This window comes from Podarcis cretensis, assembly GCF_951804945.1.
Source record: "Podarcis cretensis genome assembly, chromosome: 1".
NCBI classification, from domain to species: Eukaryota; Metazoa; Chordata; class Lepidosauria; order Squamata; family Lacertidae; genus Podarcis; species Podarcis cretensis.
The window spans coordinates 43,968,455-43,987,612 of NC_137170.1; the positions used below are offsets into that span (position 1 = coordinate 43,968,455).

At 40.8% G+C, this 19,158-nt stretch overlaps 1 protein-coding gene across 1 annotated transcript in view; it reads left to right on the forward strand.

Annotated features, from left to right (window-relative positions):
- The window catches only part of KNL1 (kinetochore scaffold 1), a 31,905-nt gene that overhangs the window by 4,024 nt on the left and 8,723 nt on the right, over nucleotides 1-19,158 (forward strand). The window contains exons 3-15 of the mRNA XM_079970561.1: nucleotides 70-109; nucleotides 2,152-2,211; nucleotides 3,351-3,412; nucleotides 4,567-4,613; nucleotides 4,723-4,759; nucleotides 5,582-5,619; nucleotides 8,036-8,088; nucleotides 9,516-12,455; nucleotides 12,803-12,941; nucleotides 14,901-14,968; nucleotides 15,299-15,394; nucleotides 15,817-15,932; nucleotides 18,073-18,163. Coding sequence (XP_079826687.1) covers nucleotides 70-109; nucleotides 2,152-2,211; nucleotides 3,351-3,412; nucleotides 4,567-4,613; nucleotides 4,723-4,759; nucleotides 5,582-5,619; nucleotides 8,036-8,088; nucleotides 9,516-12,455; nucleotides 12,803-12,941; nucleotides 14,901-14,968; nucleotides 15,299-15,394; nucleotides 15,817-15,932; nucleotides 18,073-18,163 — 3,787 coding nt within the window. The remainder of the gene's footprint in view (nucleotides 1-69; nucleotides 110-2,151; nucleotides 2,212-3,350; nucleotides 3,413-4,566; nucleotides 4,614-4,722; nucleotides 4,760-5,581; nucleotides 5,620-8,035; nucleotides 8,089-9,515; nucleotides 12,456-12,802; nucleotides 12,942-14,900; nucleotides 14,969-15,298; nucleotides 15,395-15,816; nucleotides 15,933-18,072; nucleotides 18,164-19,158) is intronic.

Sequence of the window (19,158 nt, forward strand, 5' to 3'; positions counted from 1 at the left end):
ATTTTGCATAAGGTGTGTTGAGGAGGATTGAGGTTTAACTTTCACAGAGTTTTCCTTTTTCTTTTTTAGTGACTTCACAGAGGGCAGAAAGAAAAGGAGGATTTCCTCAGTAAGTGTAACTTTGAATAAGACCTATATATATAGATTTTCTTTTAGAAGAAATGTAGCAATTGGTTAGGCCAGTCAAATGACCACGCAACAGTCAGAGAAATAAAGCAAGAAAGTTTTAATTATTTGCTGGCAGCAAGCAATGGCGCAGAGGAATAAGTTCCAAAGTCCGGCCCCTCCAAACAGGGGAGGCTTTCCTTTATACAGTACATTCTTAAATCAGGTCTTTATCCAATCAAAAGTTACAGCATTACACATACTGTACAGTACTCAGATAGATACATTAGGTTCCGCCTGGAGATAAGAACTGCTTTGCCTAGAGATTGTGTTCCAGATAGATACATTAGGTCCTGCCTAGAGATAAGGCATGAGGAGTTGGACATTCATGTCTTCCATGTCCTTATGTGGTAATCTTTATCAGCCTATCTCTGGGTAGTGGGTGTCTGAGTGTATTTACTGGATATGGGGGCCTGGCCAGATCAACAGAATGGCTTCCTTGCTTAACATTTTAACTCTCAAAATGGCTTCCCTGAGCACGTTGCCACAGTAGATCGTAGTAATCCTGACTTCACTCGCTTGTACAGAGAGAAATTAGTTCATTGGTCTTATCCTCCTGTTAGTGATTTTGTATTCGTTGTGCTAATGATTATAGTTGGCCTGATTACATCCTACATTTTGTCATTTTATTGTGTAACCCACCTGATGAACAGTGGGAAATAAATGCATAAAATAAATAAAATGAAAATAAATGCAATGCAAAACCTTTTCAATTATCTATGTATTATCCACTTTATTCCTGTCCTAGGGATAACTTTATTCCTGACCTGCAGCTACATACATACATAAATTTATTTGTGTGCCACCATACCGCAGTTAAAACCATGCTCAAGGTGGCTCACAACATGAAAAATATATAATTACAAATATAACAAAAGTAGTCATAAACAATAAAACATCAAAAGGTATACAACCAAACTAAAACAATTTCCGCATAAATCATAACATCCAACATAAAGATACAAAAAATTAATAACAGCAACACCCCTGCTTCCAAAATGGTGTCCCCGCCCCCAAATAACGTAGCAGCTGGAGTCAGTCAGGTCTGCACTCTCCTAGGCCAGGTAGAAAAAGACCTGCACGGCAGTGAGCAGGACTTCCCAGACTCGAAGAATGTATCATAATGAAATTCTGAATATTCTGTTCAGCAAGCAAGACTCTAAACATTACATATATATTGTGCCTCTTTCTGTAATGGTGGCAAAAAAGAGAGAGCTAATTTTCTGATACTAAATGTACTCTGCTCTTATAGAGCTTCATGATCTAAAACTCTGCATTTTGTGACAATTCTGTCAATAATTGGCTAAAACATATTTTTTAAACAATAGTTTAAGCTGTCATATGAACCTATATTTAATACATATTCCAAGTTTTCTGCTTTCTGAGGTATCTTGCAAAGTGAAACTTCTAGAACAATCTGTAGACTGAATCTTAAGCCATTTGTGCGTAGGGAAGGGGGAAAGCCTCAGATTTTATAGAAATTCTTGCTACTGCAGCTCTGCAGACAAAAATGCAAGTGACTGTTTAGTTCCAAGTGTCTTGCAGTGTTATCTATGGAAATAATGCTACAACAGTGTATGAAGTTCATTTCCATACATGAAAATGTTTATTTGGATTGCAGACATAGCAAATACATTTGGAAATTTTCTTTAGGACAGTTCCATTCTTCTTTTCAGTTGGAGTGTGTTCACCTGCCTTTGACATGAAATAGTCAGACTGCTAGTCTTGGTTATTAAAAATTACAAGGATAGTAAGTAATGAATTACTATCCGGAGCGACAATTCAGAAATCTGCTTTAAGTGCATTAGTGCATTCTGAAAGGCTTTATCTTGGAGATATATGCATACAGTACTACTATTTTGAATAGCAGAAGTTGTTCCACAAACCAGAAATCTGTTTACTGTGTAATATGCAATGTTGCTTTAAGAAATAGTTTTGTAGCTGCTTCAGAAATTGTTTGCTCAATGATGCCTATTTCCTTTGTAGATTTTAAAAGCTCCCCAGACCCCTCTCCGTGACTTAGGGAGTGGAAATGAATTAACTCAGGTAGGCATTACATTACATATAAGTGAGGTCATCTCCAAATATAAGTCAGTGTCTGTAACCTACCACTGGTTATTTTTTTAAAAAAAATGTCTATATTTTAAAAAGTGTATAACTTCTTGACATATTTATTTTGAAGTAGCCTTGTCTCAAGTTAGTGGGTGAAATTCACTGCTGCCATCCCACTTGCGGAGCAGCTTTCGATGCAGTGGAGTAGCCTGGTAATGTAATGTTGGGGAACCTCTGGTCTGCATGCCTAATTAAGCCTGTTAGGGGATCTAATTTGGCCAATAAGGCCCAGCCTACCAGTGCTACATCTGACGACATATGCTACCTTCTCGGCAGTGGCGCCCGCCCTGTGGAACGCCCTCCCATCAGGTGTCAAAGAGATAAAAAAACTACCTAAAATTTAGAAGACATCTGAAGGCAGCCGTGTTTCAGGGAAGTTTTTAATGTGTGACATTTTAATGTATCTTTAATCTTTGTTGGAAGCCGCCTAGAGTGGCTGGGGAAACCCAGCCAGATGGGTGGGGTACAAATAAATTATTATTATTATTATTATTATTATTATTATTATTATTATACGCCTGTGCAAGAGCCATCTATCAGTTGATTGGCTTCAATTAAGAAGCCCAGTTCCTTTGCCCATAAAGTTTGATTTCATTTCCAGTGGACAAAAGAAAATGGCATGTGATTGAATCAAAATGGCTCACAGGGGTTGGAGGAGGTTTCTTCCACTTCCCCATTCCTGCTACAGCTCCTTAAATCTGCTTGGGGGACCTTTCAAAGCAGCATGAAAAATGTGTGGATGTGTTGCAAAGGGACCAAGGAATCAGAGAAAATTGCCTTCCTTCATTCTACATTAGCAGATTGCTCTGCTGGATCAAAAGCATTGGATTTCACCCAACGGGTTAATTTGTATGTATGGGTGCAATCCAAACTGTCTGTGGTACTGGGTGACTTGAAAACCAGCTCCATGAGCATTGGGTATTCAGCATGTTTGCAATTTAAATGTGTTCAGGTACCATAGATATATAAGTCTGTTCCTAAAGGTTAATTTTCAATAATATCAGGTATCCTGGTTGAAAGCTTTCATATAAAAGTTGCTGCCTATGCATTTAATTTCTGTGTTGCATATTCAGGACTGCAATGTTGAAAAACGTCAGAGAAACTCCAGGCGTGTCAGTTTTGCAGCTACTATCAGGTAAGCTTATTCTTATAGTAGCAGATCTATAAAACTGGTCTTGAATGCAAACAGCCCCAAACTCCACTTAAAAAGCTATCGATCCTTATCAGCTGTCTACATTCTCTCTTAGATTGATGAGTGAAATGCTTGTTAAGGCAAGATTTAAAAATATCAATTTAGCTGTTCTTTACTTAATGAAAATAGGGTATGGGGTATTTAAAAATCCCAGCATGCTGTTCTGACGGTCCTAAACAATATGCACTGTTATGCTACAGACTAGTATTACCACTTTTTAACACATTTGGAAACAAGTTTGGAAGATGGATCATTGCTTGTGGTGCGTACTGACATCCCATTTGGTCTCATTGCATTGCAGATTTTTTGCTATTGTCAGAATATACGAAATAGTGCTATTTGTGGAATGGAGACAGTTTCTATGCACAAACAATAGAAACATATTTATTATTTTATGCTAGCATGGCTTAGTGATTAGGGTCAGCCTAGGACTGGGAGACCCAGGTTCATATTGTGCCATTCATTCTCGCTTTTAGCATGACCCATCTCCCAGGGTTGTGAGAAGCAAGGGGAGAGAACTGTTTTTAATTATTTAAAACATTTCTGTACTGCTCTTCATCTAAATCATAACAAACCAATTCACAATATATGAATATAATGCATTTTAATATGTGGATTGTAGTGTAAGAAAACACACCAAGATACAAATGACTGTATCCAACAATACATTACAACCAAGCTAGGAATTAAAAGCAAATGAATAGATACGTTTTAAGAAAGGGCCAAAAACTCAGCCTGTCAATTATAAAAAGTTAAATCAAGTTTTAAAACTTTTATGTTATAAAGGCTAACTGCTCTATCCATAATTAACTTGTGCACTCTCCCAATAGCATACTTTAGTTCTAACTTTGCATGAATGCAAGGGACTCCTTGTATCCTGAGCTGTGACAAAATCAAAGTTGGTGCACATATAGGGTTTTATTTAGGGGTTTTTTTATTGGGTTGTTGTATTTTGATTTTATGTATTTGAACCGCCCTGAGACCTTCGGGTATAGGACGGTATAGAAAATAAATAAATAATATGAATGTTTGTTTTCTTTGCAGCAAATATTTCCAAGTTAGTAAAATTGTAATTCCTTTTGTCTCTGTGTTTTTAGCATCTTCCCATCAGATCCTCCAGCCACTGAGGTATCAGACCATACTGGTGAGAACTTTTGTTCATTTTTATGTTTTGGGATGATAACAAGAGCCTTATTACATTCACCAACATCAATGCTGATGTTTCTTTCATGATGTTTTTTGTTTAATTTTAGGAACAGCAACAGCAAAGAATCAAGACACATTTAATCAGTAAGCCTGAAATGAATTGCCTAATAGAACAGATTTCTCAGTTTTAAAGTACAGTGGTACCTTGGTTTAAGAACAGCTTAATTTATGAACAACTTGGATTAAGAAACCCGGAAGTAGGTGTTTTGGTTTGTGAACTTTGCCTTGGAATAAGAACATTTCGCTTCCTGTTGAGTGTGTTCCATTTGTAAATTGAGTCCCCTGCTGGTATGGGAAAGCACACCTTGGTTTAAGAACACTTTGGTTTAAGAACAGACTTCTGGAATGGATTAAGTTCGTAAACCAAGGTACCACTGTAGTCTGAGACATGATTTCCGGTCATATAATACTTCTACCAGTGTTGACTGCTTAATGCAGTGTTTCCTAAACTTCTGGTAAATGGGAAATAATTTTTCATGGACTGAAATTCCACCTGATAGGGTTTGTTCCTAGAGTGTGCAAGATGGCAATAGTCAGCCTCCTCTGAGGGCATAAATTCTAACTCTGGAGTGATTGGGCTACTCAGTCTATTGCTTTCTCATGGCATGCTGGTATATTCCAATAGACAATGTAAGAATGATTGACTTGATGAAGGGATCTACTGCATAGGAAACTTTATTACATGCCTTTAGAGCTGGAAGAGTGATTTAACTAATAACTACATTTGTAATTGATCTTAATGCTGGGTTGGATTTCAATTAAAGTGCTTGTAACAGGGTCATAGTATAATAGAAGTAGTGGTATAATTCCAGCAGTTATACTTCTGTTAATTGCTAGTTTTCCTGTTGAGATAATCTTTGATATAAATTAAATCAAGTTATGATTTATTGTTACTGCCTTTTTAAGGAATGCAGAACTGGAGGCCGACCTGTGTAATATCACTGGTACGTATGAAAACAGCAATTACCTTTAAATATCCACTGCTTTTTAATAATATGTTAAAATTTTGTATGATATGGTTTTGCAAATATATTTGCTACTTGGAAGTGACATAAGTAAAGGTAAAGGTACCCCTGCCCGTACGGGCCAGTCTTGTCAGACTCTGGGGTTGTGCGCCCATCTCACTTAAGAGGCCAGGGGCCAGCGCTATCCGAAGACACTTCCGGGTCACGTGGCCAGCGTGACATCGCTGCTCTGGCGAGCCAGAGTCGCACACGGAAACGCCGTTTACCTTCCCGCTAGTAAGCGGTCCCTATTTATCTACTTGCACCCGGAGGTGCTTTCGAACTGCTAGGTTGGCAGGCGCTGGGACCGAGCAGCGGGAGCGCACCCCGCCGCAGGGATTCGAACCGCCGACCTTTCGATCGGCAAATCCTAGGCGCTGAGGCTTTAACCCACAGCGCCACCTGCGTCCCTTTGGAAGTGACATAGATCATACTTAATTTGTGGCAATAAAGCCTCAGATCCCATGTGGTGACATAGAAAGTTTGCTGGAAGAACTAAACATTCCAGCTGCTGTGAAGGATGAAGAAATTGTCGATTTTGGATTAGAACAGCAATCCAACACCAGTGCCCCTTACACCAGACTGTGAAAGATTTGGATTGGGTGGAAGTGTACCTTTGCTACTGGCAGTATCCCTGTTGGTGGGGGCCAGCAGAAAGTCTCAAAATCGGGTATTCTGAGAGAGAAGGCGGGTCTGAGCTGGCCCAGGTTCCAATGAGTCCTGAGCTGGTTTTGCTGCCATCATGTGATGGCATTGGGCCTGATAAGACCTGACTGATGCACAAGCCTGGAGCTGACACAGGGATCAGACCTGATCCTGCCCTACCTTCCACTATGGCCACTGAGAGCAGACTGGGTGGGTGTGGATGCAGCAGTGGCTCTACTTCTCTGTAAAACCACACCAGTGGGAAGTTGGCTTGCACCCTGAAGCAGTGGTTTTCAACCTTTTTGAGTCCACAGCTCCCTTGGCCACCTTCTTTGTGCAACTCTCCTATGTGATACAAGTGAGTCCTCATTTATGTGGGGGTTCCATTCTGGACCACTGTTCACATCACCTAAACACATAAGTGGGGATTCCCCTGTTCTGTTCCTGCCCCATAGCTGAGCAAGTCTCAATGTCCCTGCTGCTTGCGAGCAGGAGGGACCTCAGGGTTTCTTTGCAAGGCTTAGCTGGGGGGGGGGGGGGGGGCGATAGCAGCCCAAAGAAGCTGGGAAAGGAACAAGCTGTATTGTCCCAGTGATACTCCTCTCTCTGCAGTGTGAGGGGCAGAGCGATGGCAGCTTCACCTGACAGTATATCACAGGTGAAACTGCAGCTGCTTCTGAGTCCCTCTGCTGCTACCAGCGGCCGAATGTCGAAAGCAGCGCAGGTAGCAGAGGGACTCAGGAGTGGTGTCAGTGTCACCCGCAATATACTGCTGGGTGAAGCCGCCATCACAGTCCGCTCCTCATACCAGTCCTGCTCAGTGTATCGCTACGTTGCCCAGGCCTAGGCAGACGTGAAGTAGCTGGGGGGGGGTGTTAGGGCTACTAGGGCTTGTGAGATTTTGACCAGCTTCGGCCCATCTGAAGCTGAAGCTGATACAGGCTCGTCATATCTTGAGCCCAAGCAGAGCGTCGTCACACAGCAGAAGGATAAGCAGTATGTGCCACATTCTCAACTTTATTTACACTTCTATGCTGAGAGAATACAAACATGCATCTTGCCTCTGCGAGAGCAGAGAAGCAACCCCTCTCAGAAACAAAGAACACCGAGAGAACAGTGAAAAACAGGAAACCAGTGAACATCACATCCAGTCTCCCATTCCCATGGGAACCCAACAGTAACTCTGACTGTGGAATGCAAAACAATGTCCCGTGACTGCAGTTGCTGCTCAGTGAGGGAAATAGAAACCAACAGGGCTAACCTTTTCCAGATCATGGTCAATTCTCGAAGGGCCAAAGTGAAAATGGCCAGTTTTTACTTTGCGCAAAGTTTCTGTGATCTTTTTCATCAGTAAAATAATTTATTTTTATTTTTTTTAATGGACAGATTTAGGGGGCTCTGAGTTAGAGTTAGGCCAAAAAAAGTTTGGATTCACAACATGGGAATAATTGGTTCTTTTAAAAAAATGGACAAACCTTGATGGAGGCACACACAAGATCTCTTGGTCAGCCACCCCAGTCTGGAGTCTGATAGAATAATTGTGGCAGTTATGGCTCCTATGACCTAGCAACCCCCAGGTGGCAAGAAAAGCCAGGAAGCATGGTACGTCTGAAATTCATGCATTAATTTGAACTAACCAGCCATTACTTTGGCTTCAGAATGTCTGTTGCGTAAATAAACAATTTTTTGATTATTATTTTTTTCTCAAAAGGGATGAACACCTTACTTCATGCTCCCATCAGGACACCTTTGCAACAATTGGAGGTAAAAAAAATATACATTTGTTCCTCTAACATAATACCATATATACTCGAGTATAAGCTGACCCGAATATAAGCCGAGGCACCTAATTTTAGCACAAAAAACTGGGGGAAATTATTGACTCAAGTATAAGCCGGTTCACCACACCACAAACCTGGCGGCGGCAGCAGCGGAGGAAGAACAAGCAGCCCAAAAGGGCTGCTCTCAGGCTGCTCATTCCTCCGCCACCACCTCTGCTGCTCACAAGAGCAGGCATAGGAGCCGCGGTTGGGAGCAGCGCAGCGCCTCTCCCAACCACAGCTCCTGTGCCTGCTCTTGTGAGAAGCGGGCGGCGGCGGCGGGACCAGCAGCAAGAAAGGGCTCCTTTCGGACCGCTCGTCCCTCTGCCACCACCTGCCTCACTCAAGTATAAAATTCTGTATACTAGCTTTCATCAATCAGATGTTCTTGGGCCTGCCCACCCCCCATGTTGTTCAACTACAACTTCAATGATGTCATGGTGGCTGAGGTTGATGGGCCTTCTGGTCTAACATCTGGAGGACACCAGATTGGCAAAGACTGCTGTCAACAAAATGAAGAGCAACACACTGAAGAATACAGTGGTAACCTCGGGTTACATACGCTTCAGGTTACATACGCCTCAGGTTACAGAATCCGCTAACCTAGAAATAGTGCTTCAGGTTAAGAACTTTGCTTCAGGATAAGAACAGAAATCGTGCTCCGGCGGCAGCAGGAGGCCCCATTAGCTAAAGTGGTGCTTCAGGTTAAGAACAGTTTCAGGTTAAGAACGGACCTCCAGAACGAATTAAGTACTTAACCCGAGGTACCACTGTACAGTGGTACTGTACAGTGGTACCTCTGGATGCGAACAGGATCTGTTCCGGAGCCCCATTTGCATCCTGAAGCTAACGCAACCTGCGTCTGCGCTGGTCGTGATTCGCCGCTTCCGCGCATGTGTGTGATGTCATTTTGAGCGTCTGCGCGAGCAGCGAAACCAGGAAGTAACGCGCTCCGTTAGTTCCGGGTCACCACGGAGCGCAACCCGAAAATACTCATCCCGAAGCTACTTCAATCCGAGGTATGACTGTACTTATTTACTTTAGAAGACCTGGTTCCTCCCTGCCCCCAATCTTTGCATTGTTTGTTTAGCTAGTCAGTAGTGTAATCTGGCCTTAACATTTTGGTATCTGAAAGTTAGGTTAAATGTGCTTAGCAGTTAAGTATAGGCGGCAACCATTTTGCATGGGGGCTCTATTCCTGGACCCCACATGCATCAGTGGAACATGCATGAGCCCGTTCCACCCCCATTCCTCCCCTCCAAAAGGGACCCGCGTGTTGGCAGTCGTGTGTCAGTTGGATGTGCTTAAAGTGGTCGCTGCCTGTACATAAATTTCAGTAAGCAGTTTGTTTCTTTTTCTTTTTTTTAATAGGATAATGTAAACACCAGGCAAGAATGGAGCAAAATGGATAGGACACTCCTCTTCTCAGATGAAAATGAAATGGATATGACGTCTGGTCACACTATAATAATTAAGCATGCCACTGAATTGAAACAAGAAGTTATACAAATGAATGATCTCAGTTTTAATAGCTGCGCTACAAAGGGGAATGAGTCCTGTTTGTCTCAACAGAAGACAAACACTGAAAACACAAAGAAAATAAATTTTGATGACTTCTTGAAAAGCTTGAAGTCCACTAAACTATTTCCTTCACCCATTGCTTCAGAGGCTTCAGAAAGAAATGTGTGTCCTTCAAAGGAGAATGTATACACCTACTTAGAAGGGGGAAATAGCAAGAACACAGATTTTGGAAGACCCGCTAACAGGGAAAACTATGCAAACGTTAATGAAGGGGGTGTTAGCATAAAAAATGCTAGCAGTGATGCCTCAGTGTCTTGTTATCAGGGAACTATTCCATTTTCTATGCCCTTTGGATCTGTTACTTCTATGCCTGTTCTGCATGGTAACACTAATAGAAAAAGTGGGGTTTTAAACAATGCAGCATCCTTAAATTCTGCAGATAAAACTTCTATATTTGGATTTGCTGAGGACATGGAAATAACTAAACCCGCATACTTAATTGATAATCCTATAAATGCTGCTGGATTCCAAGATATGTCATCTCAAGAAATGGGAATTGGTAAGAAAGGTATAACTCTATTAGATAAGACAGTTTTATCTTCCCTGAATGAAGACAATGAAATGGAGTTTACCAAGAGCTGTACAGTAGCAGCGCAGTATGATATACAGCAGTATGAAAGAACATCTCAAGTGCCCTCCTTACAACCTTTGGATAAAACTGTTTATCATAACAACATGGACGAGACTAAAGCCATAACAACCATAATAGATCAACCTGTAAAAGCTGCTGGTGCCCAAGCTATGCAAAAACAAAGTGAGTTGGGATCAACTAATGTAACCAGACCAGCTTGTGACAAAACTCTTGTATTTCCCCAGAGTGAAGACAATGAAATGGAGTTTACCAAGAGCCTTACAATGGCAGTAGAGGAAGCTCCTCTAGCACAATCATGGATACCTGCAGGGAGTACCAACATGCCTGTATTTAGCAGTAACATGGCAATAAGCAAGTCCACAGCTTTTCCAGAAGGTAAAACGATTATGTATGTGCACAATAACGGCATGGAAGTAACTAAGCCTATAAGTCACATAATCAATACATCTCGAGAAGATACTACTTTCAAGCCTTTGCAGCTGAAGAAAAAAGAGATGGACAAGGTGATTCGATCAAGTTCAGCCAAGGAAGGGACCATGTGTTGCTTGAATAAAGACAATGAGATGACGTTTATGAGGAGCCATACAGTGTCAGTAAACGGTGATATTATCCCATGGGCCAAGGTAGCTACTCAAGTACTGTCCTCGGCTCCAGTAGATAAAAACAGTATGTCCACACACAGCAGTGATGCAGCAATAACGAAATCCACTACTTTTGTTCCTGCAAATAAAACGATAATGTGTAATAACTCAATGGAAATAACAAAACCCATATCAAGTGCATTTTTAAACAGATGTTTCAAGTCTTTGCCGCAGCAAGAGATGAGCAATCCCACAACACCAGGCTCAGTTACAGATAATAATGTTCTTGCCCTACATGATAATGAAATGGAGATGACAAAGTGCCATACAATAACTGTAAATGTTGATAACATCTCCCAGTCAGAAAACTCCCCCTGTATACAATTTCATCAGGATGATATGAACATTGCAGGATCTTATTCCATTGCTAAAAACCCTAAGGGAAACTTGCCTTGGAAGGTGATGAAGCTGGAAATGGATGCTGGATGGGAACCCTCGTCAGATCAAATTGCAACATTAGCTATGGCTGGCACAGAAATGGTTAAAAGGCAGACAATGCCATTTGACAGCAGAACATCCATGTATTGCCAGCCAGCTAGCCAAGCTCAGCTCTTAGGCCACCCCAATAAGACTGATTCATTTGCATTTTACCAGGATGGCACAGAAGTCACAATCCTGCCACCTAGTGCTGCTGTTAATGGGAACCTGGAGGCACCTGAGAAACAAGAAATGCTAACTAAAAACTTAAAACAGAATTTAGGTAATGTACCTTTCCCTACATGTAGGGGGACATTGCAAGATATAGAAGCTACTAACATGGACCTTCCTCCCATCAATAACGTTACTTCAGAGGAGGAACCAATCCTTTTGTGTAAACTATCTGATGTCAGTGATTGTTCAAAGCTTAATGATAATGGGAAGAAGTCTGAACTTTTCCTACCCTCTCAAGACATTGGGAAAGAATTGCCCCAAATGGCAGTGAAGCCAGCTGATCATTTGGAGTTGAGAGAAGATGTAAAAAAAGTATCTAATATTCCTACTGCTTCTAATGAGTGGACAAACAATGATTTTACAGATGTTGCTCCTCTCTCTGTGCCCTTAAATGCCATGTGGAATGATAGCTGTAAGATGAAAAAATCAGCCCTGGGTATCTTCCCACCTAAACTGCCAAATAAAAGGAAGCCTACTATTTCTAATGTAGAATATATTGGTGCCAGATCAGAAGAGAAGGTAGAAACTCAAGGTTCAAAAATCACTCAGTTTCTCAGGAGATCCCTGGACAAAGTTACCCCCAACTTGAGTCCATCTCATTATATAGATGAAGAGCTGCTTCCTGCATGTGCAGGTGAAATGGATTTTGATGAGTCTTTAGGTTGTGAAGTGCCAGAAAAGCTGATGAATGAAAAGGAGCTTGCTGATACGGAAGGCTGTCTGCTTGAAGTGTTTGAAACAAGTAACAGGAAAAGAAGATCTTGGAATCAAGATGATGAGAAACTTCAGCAGGAAAAGAAGCTCAAGACAGACGAGGGCTGGAATGATGCAGTAGAGTTCAAGCAGGTGGGTTTAAGATGATTGTTTGGCACTTGGTCACATAAAATTTTCTCTATAAAATCACCTATGAATTAATGAACAAAGTACATATTTAACAGTGGGTTTTATCCTAAAGGAAGCTGAAATGGTATAGTAGCTATAAATTCATTAAGTGGTTTGGGGCAACTGATTATTCTTTCAGTTGTAGTGCTGTGCTCCTGAAGTGTGGGTAAGAAATAACTTTTTTAAAAAATCAGCTGGTCTTTCAAATATTTGGTGATCCACATCAAACAAAGAAATAGTTGAGTTGCTGTATCAACAAAATAATCTTGCTAATTTAACTTTTATTGAATAATATTTTTATTTTATTTTAGCCCCTCTCCAGCACAATGTTAGCTCATGAAACACAGGAAGGTGAAAATGTTACCGACCTATTAGCTACAAATATGGAAAAGAAGCAAAGCAGCAACAGCAGCTCTTTGGATTCGGTTAAGGCTGATACAGACTTCTCTAGTAAGAATTCCTTCTTATCTGATTATATTGATTTCAACTAATTCCATCAGTAAAGAACACTACAGTATCTTGTATATGTTAGAGGTATTCAGGAATGAATGGCTTCACAAGCACACCTATGCAAATAGGATAGACAAGCTTCTAAATGAGATACTCTTGTATTTAGTGTCATCTAAGGGTTCCAATGGAATTTCTCAAAATAACTTGTCAAAAGATTATACCTGATTTGTGCCCATATGCATAGTCTTGCTTCGTCAGGTTACTGTTCTACTTTTGCAAGTCCAAGTAGACCCACCCCTGCCCCCTTTGCATTTCAACAATATCTTAGAGCAAGAAGCTGCTGGAGGAGAGGACAGTGAATTGAGGTCTACTTAGTTTGGGGCAATTTTCCTTTCTCAGCAGCCCTGTATCCCTGCCCCACCCACTCCAACCTTCTGGTGAAACTTTTGAGTGGGTGCAGATAGCTATAGTGGTGAGTTAAGCCAGTAAAAAAATATCCTGTAAACTTACTTAACCTACCTGGAATCCAAACTATCACCTCTGATTAGAGTCTCCTCTGAGATGCTTCTTCAAAGTGGGAAGCTATAATGGAAAAAAGTGCCAGGTCCTCTGTTCTCTTACAGTTTTCAGTCATACTCTTACCACAATTCACCCTTTCTTCCTTTGGCACTGCTAAGAACGCAGCTGCCTTGCTGGCTAAGACTAGAAGTCCATCTCCTTCAGTGTTCTGTTTTCAAAAAGAGCCAGCAAGCCCACACACAGGGTATGATGAATATAGATAGGCTATTTGCCCCAGTATTTATGGAAGTCTATTGACACTAATAAGAAGCTTATGTTCTTAGCTTTTAGGGCTGATTGCTATTGATAGATTGATCCTTAATAGCTATTGGTGGTTGATCCACCCTAAACTTGTCTGTGTTAGGATATTTCCGTTCCACCTTAAAGGGAACAGGATGTTTGTGTCACAGCCTGCGTATTTCCTGTTCACAGGATGTTTCTGTTTTGATTGAGCTGTTGTCTCTCTCTGCCTGAGCGGACCGAAGCAGGCAGTCATGTTTTTTCTTTGTTCTGAATGATACTCTCCTGAGTGCAACTTTCGCTGTGCATTATCTGCTGATAGAGCGTGCATCAGTTCTGGAATGTGGAAAGCTATTTTCTGGAGCTCATGTCGCTAATTGCTGATACTGCGTTTCTACGGGAGGTCGATGGACGCCCGGAGACGGCTTGGGAGCCATGATGGACTTTGTCTCCCTGGCAGTATCCCAACAGTCTGATGCTGTTGAAAACTCTCTGGCATTGTTGCATATTGTTTTGGTAAATTCTAGAAGATACCCATGTATTAAATTGTCTACCGAAGGCTATTGGATGGTGCCTCCTCTCTCTGCCAGGAGGAACATAAGGGCAAGGGGAAAACTAGCCAGGCTCCGGCCATTGGTCAGAAATGAGCAACTGCAGAGAGCTGCTCTTCTCTCTCTCTCCCCCCCCCCCCCGGAAAAAAACTGTTCCAACTGCCAATTGCCCTGAGATTTAGAAGCAAAGGAAAATGCACATGTCCTGCATTGGTCAGAGCATCAGGAGCTGCTGCGTGTAATCTGCCTTGAATAGCATTTGAATCATCTAAAGATTTTACATAACATTTTTTATGCTTCTAGTATTTTGAGAGCAGCATTTTGTTATTAACTACCCTATTTGTATTTTTTTTTAAAAAAAAAAAACCACCTCCGTATTATGAATTGGGGGTGCAGATCTACTCGGTTACAGGCACTTCATTGTTAAGATCTCAAAGACCACCAGGACTTGATCTAACAAAGATCACAATCCTAAATCACATATAATAAAAATCACTTCAGACCACTAGTCTAGACTGAAGTGGCCTTTACATAACATTGAGATATTGTGGGTATTCTGTATATAATTGGGACACAATTTCTTGTTTAGCACGTCTGTTTTTCCCCCTAGTTCAACAAAATAGTGAAATGGAGATTCCGCTTCTCACGAACATTATTTGTGACCAAAAATTGAAGGAGGTATGTAAGAAGCTTAAAGCCCTTTAATTCTCTTTTCTGTGAACAGTGTATTTATTGCTGCAATTATAGAATAACACCCTTAGTGATATTCAGCAGGCTTCCATTTTAGATGTGAAATTTAAGACATTCAGATAGTCTTCTCTCCATTACCAGATGCCTCTGAATGTTACTGCTGTTGATTTGTTGTGTTTGTGTTGTTTCTGCTGAGGCTGTTTTTTATTAATTTATCATTTTAATCTTAGTATTATGATTTGTGTTTGTTTTTGATCTAGAACCTCAGGTAATACTAAGCCTATTTTAAGTAGCTATGTGTGAACACTTCATTTTCAGAAACTGCAGGATGGTACTATCACAGTCGGTGAATTTTTCACACTCCTCCAAGTTGATGTGATACATTCTCCTCACCAGAGTTTGGTCTCACCCAAAGTAAGCATAGAAACATACAGGTCTGCATTTAATAACATATGTAAAATATGTGTTTGGAAATCGTTACAGGACCCACACTATATATACTCATCAACTCTTTTTGACTTTTTGCTTCAGTTTCAGAATGAGCTTGGTGATGACTTGTACCATATATTAACTGAGATCCATTAGTACTGTACGTGCGTTTGTAACTCTTCATGCAACCATTACAGTCGGCGACAGCTTCATTAACCATGAGCTTGGCCAAAGTTTGCTTTTGTCTTTCTTGCTCTTGGGCAATTTAAAAAGCCTCTATTCAGAACTCCTGCAGCAATAAAGACACACTTAACATCTGGCTGTAATTCTTCTATTTGAATATACATCATGTCTTTTGGACTCTTAAATATATGAAACCCTGTTGACTTTTATTTTCCTCTCTACAGCATGCAGTTAACACAGCTCTTACCCTGGAAGATGACTTTTTGAACGAGTACGTTTACTGTCCCAAGTTCCAAATTTACAAAGAAGATTGCCAAGCTCTCTACCAGATAATAGAAGAGTAAGATACTTGCAAATTTTGTTCATAGAGTATATTTTTGATTACTGCAACTTCTGTCAGATGTGTGTTTTCATTGATATAAGTTGATCTCTTCAGTAGGGTTTGCATGACATTTTTGCTGGGAGTTTCACAAGCTCTTTTAAATGCAGGTATTGAAGTTGTCTGTGCGCCTCACAAGTATGCTGGAGAATGCAGGCACTTATCTCTTCCATATTTAACTTTTCCTCCCTCCCACCCTTTGCTCTCAATTTTCTGGGATAGTGGCCATATCCATTATCTGAACCCTCTTATTAACTAGAAGAGGTTGAAATTGGTGATAAAAAATCAGGCAACTATAAATGGTTATCTCCCGCCCCCCCAGTAGAAATGCCTCCACAATTGTTTTATTGTTTACGTATGTATACAGAAAAGAAGTGAATGAAGAAAGATGTGGCCTAGGTAGAGATGCTGGAGGATTTAATTTACTCTTCCTTTTAGAACAAACTTGGCTTATTCACTATACTTCAAGAAATGCTCTAAGAAGCAACTGGATGTCATTCATTACATGTTGCCTCTTCCAGGGTAATTGTACAGAAAAAAGGAGGCTGTCAACATTGGCACAACCATTACACTTATACACACACACACACACACACACACACCACTACAATTATTTAGGAATAATTATACACATAATAATATATGGCTGCTTCCTGGAGCATTTTCACAAATATTTTCAACCTGTGTAGAAGGAGCTGTATTTTCTAGCTGTTCTAATTAGAATAAAACTGAACAAGAAAAGAACTAAGAGGCATCCTTCAGTTCACCATATTACAAACCTAACATTTGTTTATTTACTAAAATGTTTTTAGTTGTGAAAAAAATTAAGGTTGTTTTAAATTCACACAGAAATGGGGCTTAATGGTGAACATGTGCAGAACAGAAACGGTTATGATAAAGTACATTACTTCCATCTCTAGATATAAGGTGCCTTTGATCATGATGAAGGGAGCCCAGCAGTTAAATATGATTGAAGGTCAAAGTGAGCTGAATTAAATGTAGCTAGGTAGTAGATCATCATGTTCTACAGCAGCTAAACCTCATTGAGGTATATTTTCCTGTAAGAGCTTGGAAGGTTTCATACAGATACCTCAAAAACCCTTAAGCAGTGAGAGCGAAAGGCCCATATGAGGTGCTGCTACGTCTGCATTAGGGCACCTCAGGCCCCTTTTTCAGAGGCACCTGAAAACCGTGCAGTGACCTCTGACACAGCAGAATTAGCTGGAGTCAGAAAAAGAAACAGGATATTTAAGTGACACAGATGGGGCTTTTTGGATCCTAGCCAATGTGTTCCTGCATTGGCTTGGATGCTGTCAACAGCATACTGTAATCCAGTACAGTGGTGCCTCGCAAGACGAAATTAATTCGTTCCGCGAGTCTCTTCGTCTTGCGGTTTTTTCGTCTTGCGAAGCACCCCTATTAGCGGATTAGCGCTATTAGCGGCTAAGCAGCTATTAGCGGCTTAGAAAAGGGAAAAAAAGGGGAAAGACTCGCAAGACGTTTTCGTCTTGCGAAGCAAGCCCATAGGGAAATTCGTCTTGCGAAGCGCCTCGAAAAACGGAAAACCCTTTCGTCTAGCGAGTTTTTCGTCTTCCAAGGCATTCGTCTTGCGGGGTACCACTGTACACATAATCTCTAAATAGGACAAATCCTACTGGATGAGACCAAAGGACTATCTAGTCCAGCATTCTGTTCCTACAGTGCCTAGGAGTTGGCCATAAGTGGTGGCCACAAGTGGAGTTGGACCAATGAAATTACGTTCTCAGAAATGCTAGCTTAGAATAGTTTCAACATTAAAATCTATGAAGAGCAGAATATATTCCAGGCCAGAATCACAGGTCATTTGAAGGCGCTGCTTATTCTCTTAAGATAGAAGCACATCAGAATGCTAATATTATAATATATTAAAATGTTATATATATAACCAGGGCTTTTTTTCAAGCTGGAACTCACTTGAACTCAGTTCTGGCACCTCTTAGGTGGGCACCATTGCCATTCTAAGAGAACAAGGGAGGCATTCATGGTGAGTTCCGGCACCTATTTTTCTAGAAAAATTGCACAATATAATTATTACAATCATTATTTATAATTAATATTTCAGATTAAAATTGTATGCCGAATACCAGCATAAACTTCTGGTGAATGTGAACAAAAGTCTATGGGGAGTAATGAGAACCTGTTCGGATGAGGAGGTATGGGCAGCTGACTCATTCTGAATAATTAAATGTTTGTTTGTTTGTTTGTTTGTTTGTTTGTTTAGAAAGCTACAGACTTCTAATGCATTTGCATCTCTCATGGCAGTCTGCAACAATTAAAAACAACAATCCCATACAGTGGTACTTCGGTTCTCAAACGTAATCTGTTTAGGAAGTCCGTTCAACTTCCAAAACATTCGAAAACTGAGGCACAAAGGGCTGGCTTCAAGTTCAATTGGAAAACACGCAGCGGAAGCCGTTCAACTTCCGAGGTTAATTTGAAAACAAAAGCAATTACTTCCGGGTTTTTGGCGTTCGAAAACTGAAATGTTCTGCTTCTGAGACGCTCGAAAACTGAGGTACCACTGTAATAGAAATAAAACAATTTAAAGGCAGAAGCAGGCTTGGCAGATCAAAACATTAAAAAATGAAAGACCAGTGATTGCCAAAAAAGTAAACTTTGTCAGTTAGTGGAAAACTGTAAGAGAAGGAGCCAACTGGATCTCACAGGAAGGGTATTCCACAATTTGGGCACTGGAAGTTCCTCTTTTGTCTCATCAACCATACCATGGTCACAAGTGGGACACAGTTAGTATAGGCCTCTGCAATATTTTGTACAAAGTGGTCAGGCTAATGTAAGAGGAGATGGTTTCTCAGTGATGTTTCTAAATCAGTATAATAAAACACTGAAAAAATGGCTGTTTAGTTGGTGGAGGGAGGAATAATGCAATAAAATCTAGATCTGTGGCATTGAAGGGTACTTTTAATCAAATGGGGTGTTGTCTGCATAAACTAGTTTTGTGGTATATTCTTATACAAATAATGAGCACACACAGAGAGACATCTGTTGCAGACATGCACCAAGGGCCAAACTACACATTGCAAATGAAGGGTGAAGCAACTTACTCTAGGGACACCTCCATAAAGAACTTAATTTTGCAGCCGGTGAGCAGAAAAGCAACACATAGGGGTGGGGAAAGAAGGTGTTTCCT